At 42.3% G+C, this 22103-nt stretch overlaps 2 protein-coding genes and 1 long non-coding RNA gene across 5 annotated transcripts; 1 reads left to right on the plus strand and 2 right to left on the minus strand.

Annotated features, from left to right (window-relative positions):
- Positions 1-691: 691 nt before the first annotated feature.
- LOC123168280 (stomatal closure-related actin-binding protein 1) lies at positions 692-19794 on the plus strand. Of its 2 annotated transcripts, none has more exons than XM_044586153.1 (9): positions 692-1059; positions 1261-1323; positions 1898-2204; positions 2294-2422; positions 2625-2717; positions 3266-3406; positions 4991-5301; positions 6453-6555; positions 19364-19794. In XM_044586153.1, exons 3-7 carry the CDS (start codon positions 2157-2159, stop codon positions 5003-5005), a joined length of 426 nt encoding a protein of 141 aa, XP_044442088.1. In that variant the 5' UTR covers positions 692-1059; positions 1261-1323; positions 1898-2156; the 3' UTR covers positions 5006-5301; positions 6453-6555; positions 19364-19794. The 2 variants fall into 2 exon arrangements, with proteins under 2 accessions (XP_044442088.1, XP_044442087.1); XM_044586152.1 differs by lacking the exon at positions 19364-19794 and adding an exon at positions 4267-4334 and having other exon boundaries at positions 693-1059; positions 6453-6532.
- Positions 10173-13729, minus strand: LOC123168277 (ATP-dependent DNA helicase PIF1-like). Of its 2 annotated transcripts, none has more exons than XM_044586149.1 (2): positions 11173-13729; positions 10173-10514 (listed from the first exon to the last, which is right to left on the minus strand). In XM_044586149.1, the coding sequence occupies exon 1, from the start codon at positions 13713-13715 to the stop codon at positions 12099-12101; it is 1617 nt and encodes a 538-aa protein (XP_044442084.1). In that variant the 5' UTR covers positions 13716-13729; the 3' UTR covers positions 10173-10514; positions 11173-12098. The 2 variants fall into 2 exon arrangements, with proteins under 2 accessions (XP_044442084.1, XP_044442085.1); XM_044586150.1 differs by having other exon boundaries at positions 10173-10519.
- Positions 16899-18327, minus strand: LOC123168281 (uncharacterized). The gene is made up of 4 exons (XR_006484274.1): positions 18118-18327; positions 17881-18006; positions 17681-17785; positions 16899-17602 (listed from the first exon to the last, which is right to left on the minus strand). It is a non-coding gene; the product is annotated as an uncharacterized lncRNA (long non-coding RNA).
- Positions 19795-22103: the final 2309 nt, after the last annotated feature.

Consider the following 22103-nt stretch of genomic DNA (forward strand, 5'->3'; position numbering starts at 1 on the left):
CAAATGATTATGACTATAAAAATAATGGATTTTATTAGAACAATGTGAGGTGAATCAGACACGGCCGATATAAAGAATACCATTTCTTTTTTGGATCGGACAACGCCGTGATCAATCACAATCTCTCCCCCGTCACTGCCTAGTACAGTAGTCTACGTAGTAGTATTAAGAAAAAACGTCAGATTTCTCAAAAAAAAAAACGTCAGTCATCCTCTCCACTGCCGCCTCACATTCTTCTCTGGATAGTTCCCCACCACTGCCTCACAATCTCCTCCGTTCCCCATTCTCTCCACCACAACCAGCGCTCCCTGGTCAGGCCGCCCCCTCCCCTTCGTCACCACCGCCGGCGCTCCCTGGTCAGGCTGCCCTCCCCTTCGTCACCAGCGTCGCCGCTCCCTAGCAGGCCGCCCCTCCCCTTCGAATCAGATCACATAAGTGGCCGAGGAGGTCCTCGAGCTCGGCATGCTCGCGCCAGTGCTAGGCGCCGTTGGATGCGGACGCGGAGGCTCGGGACTTGCACGCCCTACTCTACCCTGTTCCTTCCAATCCGGCCCCGAAGTGCTCGAGGAGGCGCTCGAGGTCGGCATGCTCACCGGCGACGCTGGGTCCCTCCATCCTCCTGGTTCCCTCGCCATCGCCAACATGAGCCTCTCCACCCTCTCCCGCGCGATCGTCCAGGTCCAGGTAATCTCTCTCTCCCTGACCCTGCCGTATGCTCCTCCCCGTCAATTCGGTTAGTCGCCAGGTGCATCGCCTCACTGAGATATCACCATGAATATTCCTTTTCAAGACTGTCCATATTTTGTTCTGTTAAAGGGCTTTGTTAGAAAATCTGATTTAACTGAGTATTATTCTGCTCTAAATTGCGGCCCCTTCTGGTTGTGAGTGGATCCAAGAGTTCACATGATGCAGTATCTTTTTGAAAGATGATACATTATCTTCATAAAAGAAAGGAAGTTGGAGGAGTTATTATTGAAGAGGGATTCAGTGGTATGTGCTTCTCAAGAGCTAAACTGGAACAAGAAGTGCATGACTCTCATGCCTACACTAACTAATCAGGTAGCATATGCAAATTTTTAACCATACTACATCTAGATATGACATTTGAATATAAAAACTGGCAATTCATATTATAAAATGGAACAAAAATGGGTGTCGCGTTTATTCTTTAGAGAGTGTGTTTTCCTTTCAAGAATGTAATATGAGAAATCATCTGCTTAGTTGGTGGTTGTATTGATGATTCGGCCCTTAATGGTTCAGACTTCCCGAAGGAGAAGAAGGAGGTGCGGAAAGAGGATGGGAGCAACAAATCTGAATCAAAGAGTATGCTTTGTTGTGGATCTTCTATGGAATGTTGTTGCTAGTAACCAAGCATGCTTTCTCTTTAGTTCCTCTATGAAAGTAGCATCAAATTGGGATTTTGTTGATGATTTGCAAAGCTTAATTGAGACATAATTCTCTCAGTTCCCACTTTTGCAAATCGTGATTGTTAGTTGAAGTTAGTTGGTTCTCCCGATCCCAGTTGCTTCTAATGCAGGTCTGTAGTCCTGAGTTTAGTGGGTGATTCTGTACGATCTTGCGATGATTATAACTGCAACACTTGAGGGTTGGTAGTAGCACATGCCCAAGGCTTGATGAACTCGTATGGCTTTTGTTCTCTTTCTTTTGGAGGGGAGAACTCTTCCACTTGCTTCTGCCTTTTCATCAGCTTCCATGCTGCAGTTTGACAATTTTTATTTCGGTGATATTTTTTGGGTTCCCCTTTTCCATCTTTTATGTTTGTCGATGGGTCATTAAAACAGAAAACGGTGATGTATGAACCATTTTCACCAATGATTTATTCATTGTGTCCACCAGTGATCTTTTGAGATACTGACGCTTGTTTTTTTGGAATTAGGGGTGAGAATTACTTATCGATGACTCGGGCATCAACTCTTGATTTTCGGCGGAAGACACAGGGTCAGAACAACTGGTCTGGGCCGTTGCGCCTAGTAAATGTCATCAGAAATAAATTCCCTACCTACAAGAATGGTACGAATGGGATAGTCATCAAATTTGCTGATGAGCCAGAAACGCCATGACTTAAGGAGTCTGTTGCCAAAGAGACAGCAGATCTGCTTGATCGGCGTCAGCGTCTTTCAGTCCGCGAGCTCGCAATGAAATTTGAGAAGGGCCTCAGTACTGCCACATTATTATCTAATGAGGTATGGGTCTTCCTGATTCCTGAACACTCATTTAGCAATTGGTCCAGTTATTACAGACCTTAAGTTATTGCATTGGCTTTAACTCTCAGGTTAAATGTAAACAAGTGGCTTTATTGGAGCGAGACATCCTTCTGAAGAATCTAAAGAGTGTATTGGAGTCACTGAGAGGACAAGTAGCTGGCAAATATAAGGATGAATTTGAGGAATCAGTATCTATGGTTGGTTTTTCTTCTTTTGAACCATATTTACAACCACGTGAAGGATTATTGTTCCTCAGTGCGTTTTTAGAGTATCTTTAATGACGCTGCAAGTGTTCTAAACTAACCAATATGGTTTCTTAAAAGAAGTCTCCAGCTAAATATATATGCCTAAATCATCCCTTTGTTTGTGAGCACTTTAATAGTTTGACACTTTCTATAGGTGGATATTTTAGCAGTTCAGCTGTCCAAAAGAGAAAATGAGTTGCTTCAGCAGAAAACCGAGGTCACGAGAATAGCGACTTCACTGAAACTGGTGAGTTGATCCTCGTACTTTGGAAGTATCTTTATTCTATGGACCTTTGTAAGCACATTTTAGTACCATGATCCATTCTGTGTTCTCTGTTTACAATGTACTATCAAATGTCATGTGTATTTTCCCTGCTTGCTACTGGCTTTGGAGGAAAACTTAGTTCCGTCGTTTTTAAATGTAAATTATCTGCTATGATTAAGCAAGCCAAGCTGAAGTTTTGCCTTTGTTGGGACTTCTGAAACAGACTATCAAACAGTACTACAAATTTGAAATGGTGTTCTTTCCTTGCAAATGCACAGCAAATTTTCAGGGGCCTGCCGATGGTTTGTTGAACAGCAAATTTTTAGGAGTTCTGCCTGATTTTCTTACCATGGTTAAGAAAATAACATGCTGGCAATGATTTGTGAGTAAAGCATGTTCCAATTCCTCTTGGATTGGCGCGTCGTTTTAGTATTTTTTATAAACATCATTTATCCATATCAAGTATGCTTAATCTTGGTATATTCCCATTTTTTCATTTTCACAAATCACTCTTTCTATATCGTTCACAGGCTTCTGAAGATGCTAGGAGAATTGTTGACGAAGAACGAACTAATGCACGCATGGAGATTGAAAATGCTAGAGCTGCTGTACAAAGAGTTCAAAAAGTACTTCAAGAGAAAGAGAACAGTTCACAAAGAATTGGAAAGCAGGTAAATTGTATATAATTTTATGAGCAGCATATTATCTTGTTTTCTGTACTTTGTACCATGCTTACCTGGAACTTATGCCTGAATCTGTATTCCTTATATATTCTTTTATTTATGTCATATACAATTACTCCCCTTGACTTCTGTACAGTTTTTCTGTTCAAAACCAGTGGTAGTTTATTTTAATTTAACTATGCAACCTTCTACGTACTGCATCATACAGCAACAGATCTTCCTGCCCAACTTTGCTTTTATTGCTTGCTTGTCCAGATGCTGTGCTTTGACACTGTCCTCAATTTGTTATATTCATTGTATTACTTGCTCTATCTTGATAATGTAGATTCATTCGGTTGGGATATAGTTGGTATTAGAGTATTACATATCCATTGTGAATAATTTTAGACTATTCCATCGAAGCATTTTGTCCTCAAGCAATTTCTATTACATGTAATGACTTAATATTATGACTCTGATGATATATATCTTCAAGCAGTCCTATTATATTTGTTTGTTTTCTGGCATGTTGAAACACTTAATAAGTTATTTGTTTGTTTTTCTGGCTCAAATATATATATGAGATTTCATTAAAAAGTTAGGCAGTCAACTATGGTCATGACTTCAAAAGTTAGGTGTATGACACACGTGAGATGTCCAGAATAGACTATTAGCCTATAATATCTGAAAGAACTGTTTGTATTCAGTTGCAGCCCACCTAATAGGACTGCTTGATTAGATCTACAGTCAATTGTATTGGCTATGATCTTTTTATAAGATGGCACTATCTCCACTGGTGTTTTTTTCGGAATTTGATGGTATGCCTGACCAAACATGATCCTAATATAATAACTGTTACCCTTTTACAGAAGAGGAAGATCTAGAAATTTGCATACCTAGAGGAACTCGCCTTCTTGATGCCCCTTGCTTACAGAAGGTACTCCTCGGGAATTTGTCCTCCAAGTCTGGGTATTTTGATCCTTTGATATCTGTGATGGGGGAAGGGAGAGTAAGGAGGGGGATGAGGGATGGCACATGAGGTTAACATATATAGGTAGGCCATGCAGGGGAAGGCTGGGTAGCAGATATCTTTCCTTTTTTCAGATATATTCTTATGTATGGTGCAGATATCTTTCCTTTTTCAGATATGTACTTATGTATGGTGCAGATATCTTTCCTTTTTTCATGAAACGCACACCTCTTAATAAATTAGAAAATATGTCAGAAATCAGAACTTACTAAATAATTAAATTGTTGTATTAATTAAATAAACAACTTATCATTGATTGCATGCCACTAAGTTACTTGTTTGTTCTTCTAAAATTTTCCCATATAAAAACGAAATATCTTATTTGTCTATTTAAATATTTATTCTTTTTTTAATATTGTTCAATTTGAAGAGGTAAACATGAACTTTCTATATATTTTATGTGTATTTAATTAGTTCAACATGTACTATAAATCAAGTTAAATTAACAAACAAACAATCTTAAATGTTTTGTTTCTGAAAGATGGCAATTAACAGCCTTCGGATTTTGTTGTTTGCACAATCAAAACACAAATGCACCTAATGCATCATCGATCTTTTGCAAGGTCGACATCGACTGAGTACGAGCGGCCGTAGGTCACAAGGGGGCGTGGAACTGCTGCAGCCCATCTGTGACAGAGCAGACTCCTGCGAATTTGCCCAGCTAGGTACATCCTCTACATGGTAGCAACTTGAAGAAAATTCTTCCTTTTTGCTTCCATGACCTGATATCCTCCTCGCTGATGTATCGAGGAGCCGTGACCCGGCCTCACAGGAAGGGCCAGGGCGAAGACGTATCCCCGACGGCCAAGACACGGCCACGGTGGTGATTTTTGATGGTGAGACAGAGCAGACTCGAGCGACTTTGCCCAGCCAGGTACATCCTCTACACAACTACATGGTAGCAAATTGAACAAAATGTGACTTGATTAGTATAGTAGCTTAGTAGTAGTAGGTTCCTGTACTCGCAAGTTTATGTCGAACAATCACTGCACCGGATATGCAAGCCTGGGATTATATATGTGTGGGGGTCTGTGATATTGTGAGTACAACAGCAACCAGCCCACCAGGTTCCCTTTGAAACCACTTAGCCCGGCCTGAGTCAAATACAAGGCCACTGTCATCTTTGAAACCACTTAACCTCAGATAAGACCCCCAAGGTTGATGGTTTTAGAATGTTGATGGACAAGTCTGAGGGGGCCAAACCTAAACAAAACATTTTTTATCTAATTTTCATCACCCCTACTTGCTGAAGATCCTGCAAAAGTGTACGGGCAAAATGTGTTGAGATCAAATGGTTACTTAATTTGTTTTCTTTACAAAAGACCGTAGTTTTCAAATGCCAGCTTGCTTATGGTGTACAGTTGACACAGGTATCAGATAAAATGCACACACTCGTAATCTTGTTGCACAACACTGGGATCAGATTTTTGACAACATTATACAGTAGACTGAGTAAGATATAAGTAGGGAACATTCTGTAATGTGCTTATGGATATTGATAGCAGAACAGATAACAAAATTGACTTGAAGCACAAGCCCAAACCACTGAAGCTTCTGTTGGCTGATGCAGTCTAACTTCTCGCCCATCTCGCGGCTCATGTGGTTCACCCAGTCCCCTACTCCTGATTTCCTATAAACCAGGAATTACCAAATTAAACTTTGTTTCCGTGGCTAACGGCCCCAACCTGGTTAACTTATAGGCTGGTAAGTGTCTCAAAACTGGAGAGTCTCACCACCTCTTTAGCAACACCAGAGCTCTATCCTCCTCTTCAGTCAGTGGCACGCTGAGGAATTTAGCTAACTTGCTCACAACTTGCAACGGGTTTGAGGACGTATTTTACACCAAGGCACCCGCGGTGTATGTAACTCATTAAATTATGAAGTTATCATTGATTTGTATGCAACTCATTAAAATTCACAGCCTGCACACTAACATATCTACTGTTACCGTGGTTTTACTTTTTTACTGTAGGTACTGATCAATAAGAAAAACTATTCCTCTCTCATTTTTGTTACTCTATTCAGGAGCACATAAAAGATAATCAGCGTTTATTCGCTAGCTGGAATTAAAGGCAACGGCGAGAGAGCAAGATCAAGGACAACTTCAAAATTTAAGAATATATGCAAGGTACGTGCCGTATGACCGTCATATGTTTATTGACTATTCTCTAGCTGGAATGTGATTATTTCGGACGAAGAAAACCTCGTATAGTATAACAGTGCGTGTATGGATGGAGTTATACTATACGAGGTAGTATATGGTGCCTGTATGACCGTCATATGTTTGTTGACTATTCTCTAGCTGATTATTTCCGATGAAGAAAACCTCGTATAGGATGGAGTTATACTATACGAGGTAGTATATGATGCGAGGCACGGAATGTCTGAAAACATCACCTGCCGGACTTTGAGTACGTTGTGAACCTGCCATGGTCCAACACAAAAGTACTTAGGTTCACCTGGAGCAAACCTGGTCCAAACTGTCTGGTCTACAACCATAAAATTTAGATAGAAGGAAAGATAGATATACAACCAACATAGCTAGTGGATGCCACCATCAATCACTCTTTAAACTTTAAAAATATTTCAGAAAATGTCATCTGATCATCTGATCAGCACGGGCATTCAAAAAGATTATTACCTTCAAAATGCCTCCGGTTCACCGGGAGCAACAAACCTGCTCCTGACCGCACAGGTATTATAGTACAAAATATACATACAAGCCAAATTATATAGATAGAACCAAAACAAGCAGACAACGTTGAAGCGAATACGAAGCTAGAGGGTGCCATCGAAGCATTTATTCCCTACATATATATAATCCAATACATTATTCATATTGCCAAAAGGATAAATCTGATATTTGATCCCTAACAAAGCTCTATTGGCTTATTATATCTGCGACATTTCAATATGCATCAGTCCATAGTCATTCGTCCAAAAACCTCAAGGCCGCTGTAATTTCAGCTGGGATGTTTCCAGCTGCTTCATTGCCTTTGATCGTCAGCATCTGGACCAGCAAGTTCTTTCTGAGCTGTATTGAATCCTAGAAAACATAAAAAAATGAATTGTTATATATATATATATGTAGGGAATAAATTGTTGAAGAATGAATTGCACAACAAACCTATGTGAGTGGAAGAACATAAATTTATATTCAACAATGATATGGAAGAGAGAAACTTGTTATATATGCACCTACCGAAGTCCTGGAAATGTTATGCCCGAGAGTATCATCTTGGTGAGCCATCTCCTGTAGGAGTTTGAATCCAGAGTCCAGGCTGTGACAAAAAAACTCCATATGTTAGAACCTATACCAGTGAGGCTGTATTGTGCATGACCAATTAAAACTATTACCGCGGGGCTGTAATATAGGTATGATCTTGTGGCCAATCCACGAGTTGGGGATTCAAACCAGGCCTCTCCTGTTGCAATACACTGCCAAATTCTTTCAGAACTATCAGGGCTTCCTTCTTAAGTTCCTTGTCATGAAAGTCCTCTGAGCCTAGGAATGACTCGTTAGAATGATCAATCAGGAGAGTCCTCCTATTTTCAATATTAACTGCAAGGAGGCCGTAGGAGGAATCCACCAAATACAACGGCAATAGGTACTGCAATAGGTATACAAAGTTAATGGTGAACAGATAGTATACACACCAACTTTTAAGAAGGAAAATCCTTACAATGGACGGGGTCATGAGCACGTTGTATTTCGGCAAAGGCCGTACAATGACATTGTTAATCAACAAGTTGGTGCGTTCAGCTTGGCATAAGCCAGTCTGACTCAGCACCCGTGCTAGGCCATGGAATTGCAAATCAAACATATGCGTGGAGCCAACAAAGTCTGTTCCTGCGTTCCTTTGTATCGCGTCGCTACTAAGCTTACGCACTGCAAGATCGAAGCAGCTCGGATTGACCCATGTATCACCTCGCATGGTGTCTTGGATAGTCCGTAGACTTAACTCGATCACGAATGGACGAGGGCTCCTTATCCATATTGTGCTGCAAACAAACCGGCATGATAAAATCAGGGTATCATAAAAATATTGTACTTCAATGTGTGGGCAAACAATAGTATATTTTTTCAAAACTTTAGAAAGGTCTGAAATGTATGTACCTAAAAATTGGAGTTGTAGTGTCATTTGAGGACATAAGTACTATTTCGTAAGATAACCAAATCTATTATGATATGTTCGGTTGCAACTTGTTCCTATTACAGTTATGATAAAATCTATAGATGGTACATGTATCATGCACCAGGACCCGTTGCAATATACTACAGTTCATAGAAAATTTGTAGTTTAAAATAACGTGCTGTGGATGGTACTAACATGGCGTAATGTAAAAGGATAATATTAGCGCATGACCAGATTTTTGCAACCACTACGTTAGATCTTAAGAACCTTATGGACTTAGAAAGGATCGCATGATCCTAACCAGTGCATGCATGCAACAACTTATGAACGTGACCAACTCATCGACGTGGATTAGGTGAAAGAACAGATTTTTACTCGGGTTTAAAATAAGAAGCCGATAATGCATAATATAATGGTACTGATCTGCAGCTAACAATTGCAAATAAATTATAGATAGAGTTTAGGGCTGCCAGAACAAACTCTAACTGCTCCTCGACTGAGGAAAGCATGACGTAGTTGTATATGTACTCGACTGCGTCGTTCACTCCATCAAAAATCGGCATTGCAGCCATTGGCACGGGCAGAAAGTCGTCTTAGCACCAGGACGAGCGAGCGAGGGGGCAGTGGACAACGGTGGACTCACAGCCGGACCATATATATGAGTGTCGGAGGGGAATCGTCCGGCACCAGGTCGGTGACGCATTAGCATGTTGTATGGATTGGAAGGTGCCCCTTATCATTCCATCCGTGCATGTTTCATTACAAATCCTTGCTAATAAAAGGACAAGCATATGTTTTTCTTCCATACTCCACTGGGCAAATAAATATACGCCGGATTATATATCTATTATATATGTCTCCCTTTCCCGATCGGAAGAAGCATAATTTAACTTTCCTTATAAACAAATCCGATTAAGGGAATATTAATGGCCACACTGGGAAACCCATTGAACGTATGGTAGGCCGGACCGGGAGATTGGACACTATAACGTTTTGGAAGGAAATGACTTTAAGGATAATTATAGTTCTAATTGACATATCCTGGCCGGGAGGAATCGTGGGCATGTACTCGGAAGGTGGCCCATATCCTTCCGTAGTTACAATATTCCATAACAAAAACTATAGGAAAACATGGAATAAAATTATTTTGGTTGCATGCTCCACCCGGCAAATGTATCAACGCCGGATTATATATTTCCTAATTTATGTCTCCTTTCCAAACTTTGCCTCCAGATATATAGAAAGAAACAATTAATTTATTTCCCAAATATACGTCAAACACGGGCGTCCGAGAAATATAAAGAAACACAACGTTTTTTCTTCTTCTGTTTTTGTCCTCCTCACCACGATCAAAAAGCCCGCGCCACTTGAAGAACTATTGTTTCCGTGTGTAGAAAGAAACACAACGCACGGGCATACGGCAATCCTTGATTCCATGTACAAAATTAATTATATTATCTTTGGAATGTCATAATGCATGATAGCATGCGATAGCATCTGTCAAGGTAAACGTATTTTCCTTTTTGCGCTGCACTGTATATTAAAAAATTTGAACCTACACTGAAAGAGATTCATACGTGTAGCTCAAATGAGAGTAGACAGGTTACCATTTGAAGTCCATTATTGACAGTTTGGTCATCAAATATATATTAGTCAAATATATAGTTCAGAACTTCACAGTATATGGCTCCGAAATATGACGACACTGTTAAATAGATTTTTTTATTGAATATCACATATTATTAAACCTCCAAGACATAAGCGAACACTTCATAATGTGACAATTGGCAACAAAATGTTGCATGCAAAGCGTTCATACATTTTTATATCTAAGACAAATTGTGCACTTGTGTACACAGATACTTCTAGCCTCCATTGTTCCTAGCTTGAACAACACCATTGACGTACGCACGTGTTTCGTCAAGTGTCATGAGGCTGGCTTCATGGATATCTACGCTAAAAATCAGTGTTATATAGTAGTGACATAGTATTACATAAAAAATACATTGACAACAAATGTAAAATAGAACGCAACCCCTACCTTGTAAAAAAATTCAAACATATGGAAATTAGTAATACCAATGCAGTAAACAAAATGTTCAGCTACCATCTTCTAATTAGTACAGATATGGTTCTATCAGCTGACTGCTCCGTATAGGATGTCAGAAATCACTGCCGGAGCACATGAATAATTTTGCAGGATGAAGTCTCCTGTTACAGACACACTTTTGGGCACTATGGCCACTACCACATGGCAACCCTGTCACAAACGGCTAGGTCACAAAGGGGAAGCTGGATAAATCTTCGTGGCTGGGAGCTCTGCGAAAGTCCTCCAAGCTTATCTTTTAGGAGTTATCTATCTCTAATAATTTATTTCTTAGATTCATGTTGCCCGGGTTTGATTCATGTTGCACCAGAATATCCATAAGTAATACAGAAGCTTGCTCTAGATAATTAGCTAAGATCCTTACTCGCCATGCTAGTTGCTAGGGACGTACCCAAAAGAATAATCTGGTGCATGCTCTGATCAGAAGGTAAAAAGAGAAACCTAGTATTACATGGCATCTAGAGAAGGATACACATTTTATGAACATTTAAACAGTTGATACCTGCACAGCCAATCGTCTTGGCTGGGTGCAACCTATAAGTCGACCACCCTCAGCCCAACCAGCGTCCTTAAGATACTGCAGAACGATGCTTGCTCTCTGAACCAATCCTCGACAGGTCCTAGATTAATGCAGCCTTGTACAATTTTTTAGGTTAGAACTCTTTCAGATCCGCAGTAAACTTATGAAGGTACATGAACCAATGCAAAAAATAAAAATGAAACTTGAACTGAACTGATAAATAATTAGTTCAGACGCGTGAAAGTACAAGTAATCAATCTTTTTTCCAAAGATTGCACACTTCAGCGATCAGACACGTGCATTGTCACATTCTCCAGAGTCGCACGGGCATTTGAACATATTTGCAAGTACGCAGGCTACCATTTTATTATTTATTAGATGTACATATGCAAAATATATCTTGAAAAGCTACACAAACTTCCCTTCTGCGTGTGTTGGTCTTATAATTCAGACCAATCATAATCCTATACTTCTGACCTATCAGAATAATACAGGGATAATAAGGACGCCAATAAATTTACATTCAACCATATTATCAAAATATCAAAATAATAACAATGGATATGATCACTTGCCGTAACACAAAAGTTTCATTGCATGTTCCAGGTATTTTTCAGGCCAATCATTATATCTGAATCACATATTACACATGAAATACTACGGTGGGTGACATGTACACTGCCAGAAACATTGCGATAGTAGAAAAGATATAACAGCGATGATGGTGCCAACATGACGGCTGATTATTGAAATGCAGTTAGTAGCTCAACTAAATGGAGTATACCTCCAACTATCAAAATACCAAATAAAAAAGATATATGTAAAAAAACGAATTACAATAAATCTTGACCATCACAAGAGTAAATGTTGTGTCATTACATAACCTGCCGGTCTATTAAGACCGGACTTCAGCCTGTAAGGACTTCCTTGTAGACGATGTTCTTCATCGAGGTTAGTAATGACACGGTCGGTCTTTTTCGCTTCTTTGGATTGTCCTTTTGCTTGTTGGACTTCTCCTTCGGCTTCTCCTTCTGAATGAGTATCTTTATGTTTCTCTTTGCGGTGGCTCGAGACAAAGCAACATAGAGTTGACCATGAGAGAACACGGGATTGGGTAGGTAGACACCAACAATCGGGATTGTCTGCCCTTGAGCCTTGTTAATGGTCATAGCAAAGCTAAGCCTTATAGGAAATTGCTTCCTCTTAAACTTGAACGGAAACATGTCGTTTTCAGATGGGCAGAGAGGTATTCGAGGAAGGAAGACCCTCCTGCCAGCGTGTTGTCCAATCACGATTTCTGCATCAATGGTGTTCCTCTCAAAACCTCTAACAACAAGCCTAGTGCCGTTACACAATCCATTTGCTGGATCAATGTTCCTTAGAAGTATGACAGGGCAGTTCAGCTTTAGCTTGAGTGCATGCGGAGGAAGACCGTTAGGAGTCAATCCATTCAGAAACTCCTGAGCGTAGTAGCCATATGGGTCGTCCTCCGCACTGTCAAAGCTATGGTATATTACTTCATCTCCCTGAAAACGCTCTATCATGCGGATGTTTATCTTGTCGACATTGTCGTTTGTCGTGGAAAGGATTGCTCGAGATGTCATGTAATTTGAATCAGACATGTTGTCATCTAGACTCGGAAACACGTGGTGAATAAGCTTCTCCAGGTCGTCAACCTCGCCTGTAGACGGCAGACAAATGTCTTCAGGGAGTAGTATGTTGCCTTGATCGTCGACTTCCTCAGTGCCATTGCCGACCCTTAGCAAGTAATTTGCAAACCACGTGTCATTATGAGCCCTCATGTTGGTGATGAGCCGAAGCTGCCGCATACCCTTCCATAGATGAGAACTTCGTAGGGTTGCATCAATTATCTGGCCCCGCGACCCCCTTCTGACGACCGGAAGCACCTGCCTAAAGTCCCCGCCAAAAACAACAGTCTTTCCTCCAAAGGGTCGGTCGCGTATTCCCATGATGTCGCGCATGCTATTGTCCAATGCCTCGACCGCTTGTCGTTTCGTCATGCTGGCCTCGTCCCATATTATCAATGAGGCCATCCTAAGCAGCTTGGCGGTCCCACTCTGCTTCGTGAAGCTGCACGAGGCTCCATCATCGCAACTCAATGGGATCTTGAACCTCGAGTGGGCAGTCCTGCCGCCAGGCATGATAGAAGCGGCGACGCCCGACGTCGCGGTAGCGATACCAATATTGCCATCGCTCCTCACCTTGGCAAGCATCGCCCTGTATAGAAAGGTCTTCCCTGTACCTCCAGGGCCATCAACAAAGAATACACCCCCATCACCGCGTTCAACAGCCGCTAGTATCTCGTCGTATGCGGCCCTCTGCTCCAAGTTCAGGGAAGATGCCAATTTAGTATCATCCACGTCAAACTCAACAGTTGATTCCTCGATGACCTCTCTTGCCTCACCCTCGGTTGGGTCAAACGCATCATCTATGCTTGGAAGAGCGAAATCAACAATGTCTTTACCCATGGACTGCAACATACCCCTAATGTCAAGCAACACCATCTGCTCCACCTCGATAGGGGACGTGCGTGATCGACGATAGTCATCTGACATAGGATCGAGGTGCCTATCCCATAAACCACGCACGTCGCCTGGCTCGCAGTGCACCAAGATGGTTGCGAAGAGCCTCCTAAGAGAACATGGCATCGCCCACTGCTCAGCCTCAGTAAGACAGTTGTCGAGCGTGTTGTCTGCCTCGATGAGTCCCAACCTTTCAGCAGCTTCTCTAAAGCTCCCACATAGAACGCCGTCCACGGTGAGCAAGTCGTCGAAGGATGTTTTGCCCGTAACATGGTTTAGCAACACACGCAGGTAGTATCGGTCACCCTCGGCAGGATTGGCAGACACGATGCGACCTATTTGAAAACGCTCGACCCGCGGCTTCCAAAACTTCTTTTTCTTCTGCCACGTGAAGCTTCCGGGAAAATCCTTGTACAATATATGCCTAGCCCGAGGGTGTTCCTGGTTAGCCTTGAAATACTCCGTTAACATGGATTTTGAATTATTTTCGGAGGCGACAACATTCTTCAAGTCAGCCTGCGCATTGAATGCGACCCTGTGCATATTCGGGAGATGAAGAGGCAACTGCAAGACAGGTGGGTAATTGGCGCAAAGTGGAAAGCCAAATATCCTCCACATAGCCTCCGGAGGGGTGATCCACCTTGCATCAACGTATCTCTTGATCTCATCAATGTTACCATCGGCGTCGGGATGGTCGATGCTGAAAGAAGCCTTATCATGGCCCTTGTAAATGTACTTGTAAAGATATTTGACGGCCTTTATGCTGGAGCAGACCTCAACGTTGATGTGGCAATTGAACATCCGCAGCAGGTATGGGTTATAAGGCACAACCCATCTGTTGTCCAACATCTTCCCTCGGACCTTAGCACGCCTTCCATCGTCTCTACGCCGATAAATTGGGTACGAGTCCTTCCCCTGTGATGTGTTTTCATTGAACGGCCGTGGGTATCTGCACTTGCATCTGTTTTCTTGCATGCAAACATTCTTCGGGTTGAGAGCACCGCATGGTCCGTGCATCATATGTTTTACCACCATAGCATACAATTCCGGATACTTATGCTTGTCTGGGAGCTCTGCGGAAATGAGTCGGTCATACTGCTCCGGGACGATAAGCTTATATTTAGAGTCCATGATCAACAAAAAATGTGCGTGGGGGAGGCCCCTTTTTTGGAACTCGACTACGTATACATATGCGACAACAACACCCAGGATATGCTTCTTGAACAACATGTCCTTCATAGCCTCTAGCTTGCCGTAGAACACGCGAGCCACAATATCAGGTCGGTCTTGCGCCGTCTGACCAGGCAGCAACTCATTCGTTATCTCTTCCCATTTAGGATTGCAAGTCATGGTCAAGAAGATGTCAGGCTTCCCGTATGTATGGACAATTGCCATGGCATCCATATGCCTCTTCTTCATGTCGCGGTCGCCACCAGGGTATGTTCCAGGGAGCACTATTCTTACCCCAACAGCGCTTGCTCGCGTCTCCCCCGATGTGATTGCATCAACAACTCCTTTATACAAGTCGGCACGAATCTGCGTCTGGTTTTTCCTGTACCACCTCAACCGACAACTTTCAATCTTGACGTACATGTCGACCGCCCATTGCTGCAAGAGGCGTGCTCCACAGAGTATGGGATTGAAGATTCCAGGCCGTGTCTGCAGCATGTAACAGTAGTAGTCTCTGACAGAGACGCACAACCTGCTGTTGCCCTCTGCACATGATTGAGTACCATCAAAATGAGGATATATTCGAGAAATAAGATATTATTTGTAGCAAAATGGGACGCAGACGGCATACCTGCATCCTCATCATCATCATGGACCAGTTGAGAATGTAGTACAACCTCCTCCGTTACATTACGTTTAAGTAGCTTTGGATGCCAACCTAGCTCCCCCCTTGGATAGAATAGGGGATAAGACAACGGGTCATATGCTCCGGAGGTCACACGTATACTATGCCTTTCGTTGTTGTTACCACAAAGTGTTATCCTCCGGTCAAACCTTTTTGCTAGGTCGTTGCCCTCAACCCAAATTGCAGCGACCTCAGATGACAACGGTCTATTATATCTTCTTTGGTCAAGCCTCTTATCGGTGTTTAGGTCTATCCTATAATCATCGAGGTTGTCCTTGTGTGCACCCAAACTCCTAAATTGCTGGGAGTACGGGTTTTCTTTGAGTATGTCTACTAACTTCTTCACGACATCCTGGTCTAATTGCTTGGTGGCCACCTTACGATGAGTTATGGTTGGGTCGTCATCATAGAAGTACAACTGCAGATGTTCTGGACGGGAGCTAGGCCCGAACGAATGCCCATTGTGGTAGATGGAGCCGTGCGCACGGAATGTGTACACCCCAGACTTCATGTTTGTGTAGTTCTCATCAAGGCTGACGCCAAGGGTTGTGAAGGCGAAATGCCCGTTGAAGAACCGTATGTTCTCCCGAAAATGTCTAGAATCTGCATCCATGCTTGACCATAGCCTCATCAGCTCTGGGATTGGCTCCGGTTGTTTAAGTTCGATCTGGCCATTGTGACAGCAGAACCCGTCGGTCTCAGAGACAAACTTTTTGGCCTTGCAGTGTTTGCAGTTTGCGTCGAGCTTCAGGATGTGAGTGGTGTCGGGGATGTTTGTGTAAACAAATTCTAATGGATCAACCTCGCTAGGTATAGCAGACGACATGCTCCCTTCCTCGTCATCATCCATGTTGTCATGATCGGACCCTACGAGCATTTGTTGAAACATAACGTTCAAAACAAAAATTACAAAAAAAAATTAACTACAATATAGATGCACGCCGTCCTACTTCATATCTGACCATACCTTCGTTGCGAAACATGTAGTACTCCTCATCCATCAATTCGGCTGCTGTCGGCTCATCGCCCACGATGCCGCTTTGTAAAAATTCGATGTCCTCTGGACATTCGTCGTTGCGAATGTCACAGTAGATAACATCATGTTAGAAGATGGTTGCTGATAATGAGCAGAAGAAAGTGACATTAGCAATTTCATACCTTCGATACCAACAATGTAATTCGTCTTGTTCGTCGGAGGGTCGCCATCAGATGAATCATCTTCGGCGACCCGAGAGACGGATGATGCGCGGCAGATTAAAGTGGGACATTCAGAGGTTGAGTTTGCTAGGTCTGGACGTGGGAGCGCGATGGATTCGTTGCATGGGGTGTTTTTTCTTCTGGCATAATTGGCCTTCCTCTGAGCACTTGACTCCCCCTTCTCAATCACTGACATGCTTTTGCGACGTTGCATTCGCTTCTCTCGTACTTTTTCATTCACTGTTTCTCTGACATCAACAGATACCTTGTCCTTATTCCGCTGATAATCTGCACGCCTCTGTGCGTTTATTTGCTCCCTTTGCGCGTTTGTTAAATTTCTTTTCCGCTCATTATCACGTTGCCTCCTAGCTAGATCATTGTCATGAGTGACAACAGACGCGTCTAATGTTGAATGGGGAAATGTTGCTGCGTCACCCTCGAATTCTATATAGCTGGAGCTATTAGGGTTGGCTGGTTTCGTAATGATTTTAAAACATAGTTAGAACCAATATTATTTAAGACGTCTATAGGAAAAAAACCATGATGGTGCATTAATATGCAGCATTAAACTGTACGCATCGAGCATGATGGTGGCTATAAGAATATTTAGCTATGAGCAGCAAAACAAGATATGTAAGTCATGGTGAAAATATAGATCATGTTTTACCTGATAACGAAAGTGGACGTATGTTTTCATCATGGATAAGCTTATCCTTTTTCCTCCTATAAGCAGCTCTCCGCAGGGCGTTTCTACGATCTCTCTTGAGTTCTTCGTCGGTTTTTTGCTTTGTTTCTTGGGTGTTATTCAAGACCACATCTGATGTCGATCAGGACATTAGACAATAAAACATAACAATGACAGCAATTGATGATGGAGTACGCACAAATCGATTACCTTGTACCTCCATGTCATTAATGAGACCAGATGTGACAGTAGTTGTAGCATGAAATGTCGTCGCATCAACCGAGAATGATGTATAGTTGGAGCTAGTTGGGTTGGCTGGTTAAACAAATTGATGAAAACATGTGGAAAACTTAATCATTAAGACATGAAGTCGGGTACTGAATATAATGGTCAAAACCTTTAGAGGTTACCAGATAAAATAAGGGCCTGTGCATGTTCATCTTGGAGATTCCGATCTTTTCTCTGCCGATATGCAGCTCTCCTCAAAGCTTTTTTACGGTCTCGTTTGCGTTCTTCTTCTGTTACTTGCGTATTTTCTGTGCTATCATTCAAGTTATCTACTGATGTCTTCCTTGGGTTTCTCTCAAAAGCGAAAGGTAAAAACAACATGACAGCAAACGAGTATGGAAAAAGCACAATCATTTTACCTTTTATATTTTTATCTGCAATTACATCAGACGCTCCCGTAGCTTTAGGAGGATATGTTGATTCATTATGCGAGATTGATGTATCAACCGAGCTAGCTGGGTCATCTGATATAACATGCTTGGTTAGTATTTATTAAAATGGCTGAACCATGAATGCTAGGATGTAACATAAAATAATCTTACTTGAATTACAAAGGGGACGAAGATCAACTTTCCGTGCTTATCATCTCGCGTGGGTTTGATTAGCTGCCCCAACATATGATCTGCCCCAACATTAGTTCCTATAGTTATCCACCACGGGCGTTCAGAAAGCAAAGAGAAGTTAAACATAATCACAAATAGTATGATTGTCAAATACGCACATATAATTAACGACATTGTAAATCTACCAAATAAGTACCAGGGATCACATATGAAGGTTGTTGAACATTTGTGATATCACATAGAGTACGACGGTGAACAATCGGCCCATCGTCTAGATGGTTTATAAAACCATCTGACTTCTTAGTGCGATAAGATGCCCGCCTCCACGCGTTGATAAGATCCCTATGGTCTACCATTTTTACAATAGGTATGAGAGTTAGAGAACAAAAAAAGTATCGATGTTGATACAACATCTATGAAACCAACACGGGGAACATCTATGAAGTCAGGTTACTATAACGATTAATTTGCATACTATAGGTATTCAGAAAAAACCAAGAGTAGTCAGCAAAATCACGCTTAAATACTTACCAGTCTTTGAAAGGGATGGCTGATTATACTCTTGTAACCTGACCATATCCTCCTCTTTTTTCTTCCGATAAGATTCACGCCTCTGTGCGTTGAACTGCTCCCTTGTTTCGCCAACGTTTTTTTTCTTCATTAAATACAGCTACTGTTGCATGCTGCTCGGAAGTTTTGTCATCTGCATTACGTTAAGCGTAAAAACCACAAAGCCCATTAAGCTCATCTGGGAGATGTCGATTTGGAAGCTGTATAAGCATGCCTGTGAATACCTTGAGTATCATCTCGTAGCTTAGTCGTACCATCCTTATTATTCTCAGAATACGACGGAATCCCGTCGTTTGAAGGTTCCCGCCCTACATCTTAGCAATCAACAAAATATACGGTATGCACGAAACATTAGCAGCAATCTTGACACAGTCTTATACCTGCATGTAAGGGTATGAAGTTTGCATTGTAGTCTCCAACATTTATCCCGCCCGTAAGGACTGCAACACATAATGCATTCTGCCACTTTCAGAAATGGACGTGAAGCAACATTTATAACCAATCTCCGGACAGTATTATACCTGATTCCGTCGAGTAGACGTTATCAACAATTTCAGCTACGGGTATGATGCTCGCATTGTGTTCTGCATCACTTCTCCCGCTTGTAAGACCTGGAAGACATTATGCATACTGTCATATATTCAGGTCTCGCAACTAAACGAAAACATGGTAGGTTGCATCATACCTGTAGTTACGTCATCTTCAGGTTGATGTTCGCCAACCGTGCTTTTTGAATTCCCCATATGCAACTATTGAATGGCAAAAATCATGAAGACAGAAATGGTAGTTATTTGATGACATTCTGGAAGGGTTATTGTTCTACATATATACTGCAACCTGTTGCTAGCATATACTGCAATTGTATTTTATTCTACATAAATACTGCAATGGCACTTTCATCTACATCTTCTACATCTCTGTACTTTCTTAGAATGCAAGTGTTTTGTTCTATCTTCAGTTCAGCACAAGTGGAAACATACTCTAGGGTCCTGTATGGTTTGTGTTTTCTTTTTTGCCATATTTATACAAGTGCAGGATGCAGGATACCCCTTGGTAATTTTTTTTGCCAATTGCCATCTGTAAACATGTGTACTTGAGTCTAGTTTTAACATGGAAAAAACCTAAACTGTGTAGAACAGAAATCAATCTCGCAGGCGGATCCATCCCTGTGAAAGCACTTGCCATGGCTGTATGACATGCGATGGATGTATGGGCTGTGAGATGTATGAGATGCGATTGTATGGCATTTGAGATGTATGAGATGCGATTGACGTATGAGATGGTTTGTATACCTATTTTTCGGATCCAGGACGTGTTCTGGCCGGATCCTGGACGTGTCCGCTTATCCTCGTCCAGGATCGGCGCCGGATCCTGGATCAAGGGCGAGGAGTTCAGCGCGGCGGCGAAGTGATGGAGGGCGGTGGCGACCTGATCCAGGACCCGCGCCGGATCGTCGAGGTGTTCAGCGCGGCGACGAAGTGATGGAGGGCCGCGGCGACCTTGTCCAGGATCGACGCGGATGGAGGACGGCGAGTGAAGCGGGGCGGCGACCTCGACCAGGATGGAGGGCGGCGAGGATGGAGGGCAGCGACTGAAGCGCGGCGGCGCGGGGATATAGGGCGGCCACGAAGGGAGGCCTCGCTCGAGAACAGGACTCGTCGCTGGTTAACCGTCGTAGGTTCTTTTTGTCGCAGGTTAACCTTCGTACGTCTTTTGAGGGTCGCATGTGGATAGGTGCGGGTTCGGGCCTCAGGAGGAGGTTTTTTCGGTTTGTGATGTCTTAGTCAGAGGTGGGAGGAGGTACCAAAATAAATCATGGGAGGTGGGACTAAAAAAAACCTGGAAGCGAGACTACCAACTGCTCCCTTAGAAGTAGAGATCGAAGAGCCTCGTACCGCAGAGCGCCTCCGTCCCATAGATCCACGGCACGGTCCCACCCAGCACGACGTCAACGAAGAAGCTCCCACCTTGGAGCACTCCTTCAGGCCCCCCTCCAGGACATCCACCGTCGCCAGCGTCTGCTCCATCCACTCGGCCTTCTCCTCCTCGGTCTTAGTCGTGAACACCTTCTGCCATGGCGGCACCAGCTGCACGTATGCCAATATACATATATTAACATCTCCGACCTGACTGAATTTCACCATCCTTAACGTAATTACACAACAGTGCCCCATATCTAGTACTCTCTCTGTAGAGAAATATAAGAGTGTTTAGAAGATAGAAAGAGAGGGGAGGTTTGGAGAGCCTGAGATAGTTACTGCAAAGAATAAAGGGGGTTTCTGTTCCCTATTTCTATTATTCTGTTATAATGCTTGTGGGTCACACACTAGAGTAGAATCCGAGTGTCTGTCGTGGTAATCAATGTCAAATGGACAAACCTTTCCATGAGAAAACTGAAGTCCTTATTGTAGTCATATAAAATCTGAGATGTCCGCCCCTACTGTCTCTAGTCTGTTTTATGCGCCGGAAAATATAAAGTATGTGCTGGCTGTTATGTTTGTAGAGAAGAGGTAATATGTAGGATAGAAAAGTAATATCAATAGAAAAGTTATAGGAAATGAGATGACATATATTTAAAATCATATGAATAAAAATAGAAGATGTCTTTTGATTCACATCATAGAATTTTTTTCCACTGAGTCTAGGTTAATATTTATTTTTCAATGAAATATGAAGGGTGAGAAGAATTCTTCATAGGAATATGATTCTACTCCTATCCAAAGAGCTCTAAAAGAATTTTTTTATACAAATCATATCCTATGTGATTCCTATAAAATTCCTACAAACCAAAAGAGGCCTTAAAGTATAACCGGCTGGGCAGTGATGCCCTGAGGATTTAATTTGGCACCGGTCTCACAACGTTGTGTTCGTAGCTTGTTAAAAAGTGGGAGTCAGATGTCCTATTCACATGAGTTTCTTCAGCTTGGTTTGCTCCCTGTAGTGGGCCATGAGCTAATTGTTTATTATATTTTGCATTTGGCATCGGCTGGGCAGTTTTTAATGGTGGCATCGGCTAGGTAATGGAGAACATCGGTGCCAAATGAACAAAAGATGAATTTGACATCGCTTTTGGCCTACATAGTGGAGGGCCTGACTACAGCTGGGTTCTATTATTGCCTACGTTAATTACTTTGACACGATCAACTCCTTTCTTCTTCATGAAAGTAGAAATTCTGTCATTTCAAAAAAACCTAAACAAAAATAGTCCTATA

Source organism: Triticum aestivum, chromosome 7D (assembly GCF_018294505.1).
Source record: "Triticum aestivum cultivar Chinese Spring chromosome 7D, IWGSC CS RefSeq v2.1, whole genome shotgun sequence".
In the NCBI taxonomy this organism is placed as follows: Eukaryota; Viridiplantae; Streptophyta; class Magnoliopsida; order Poales; family Poaceae; genus Triticum; species Triticum aestivum.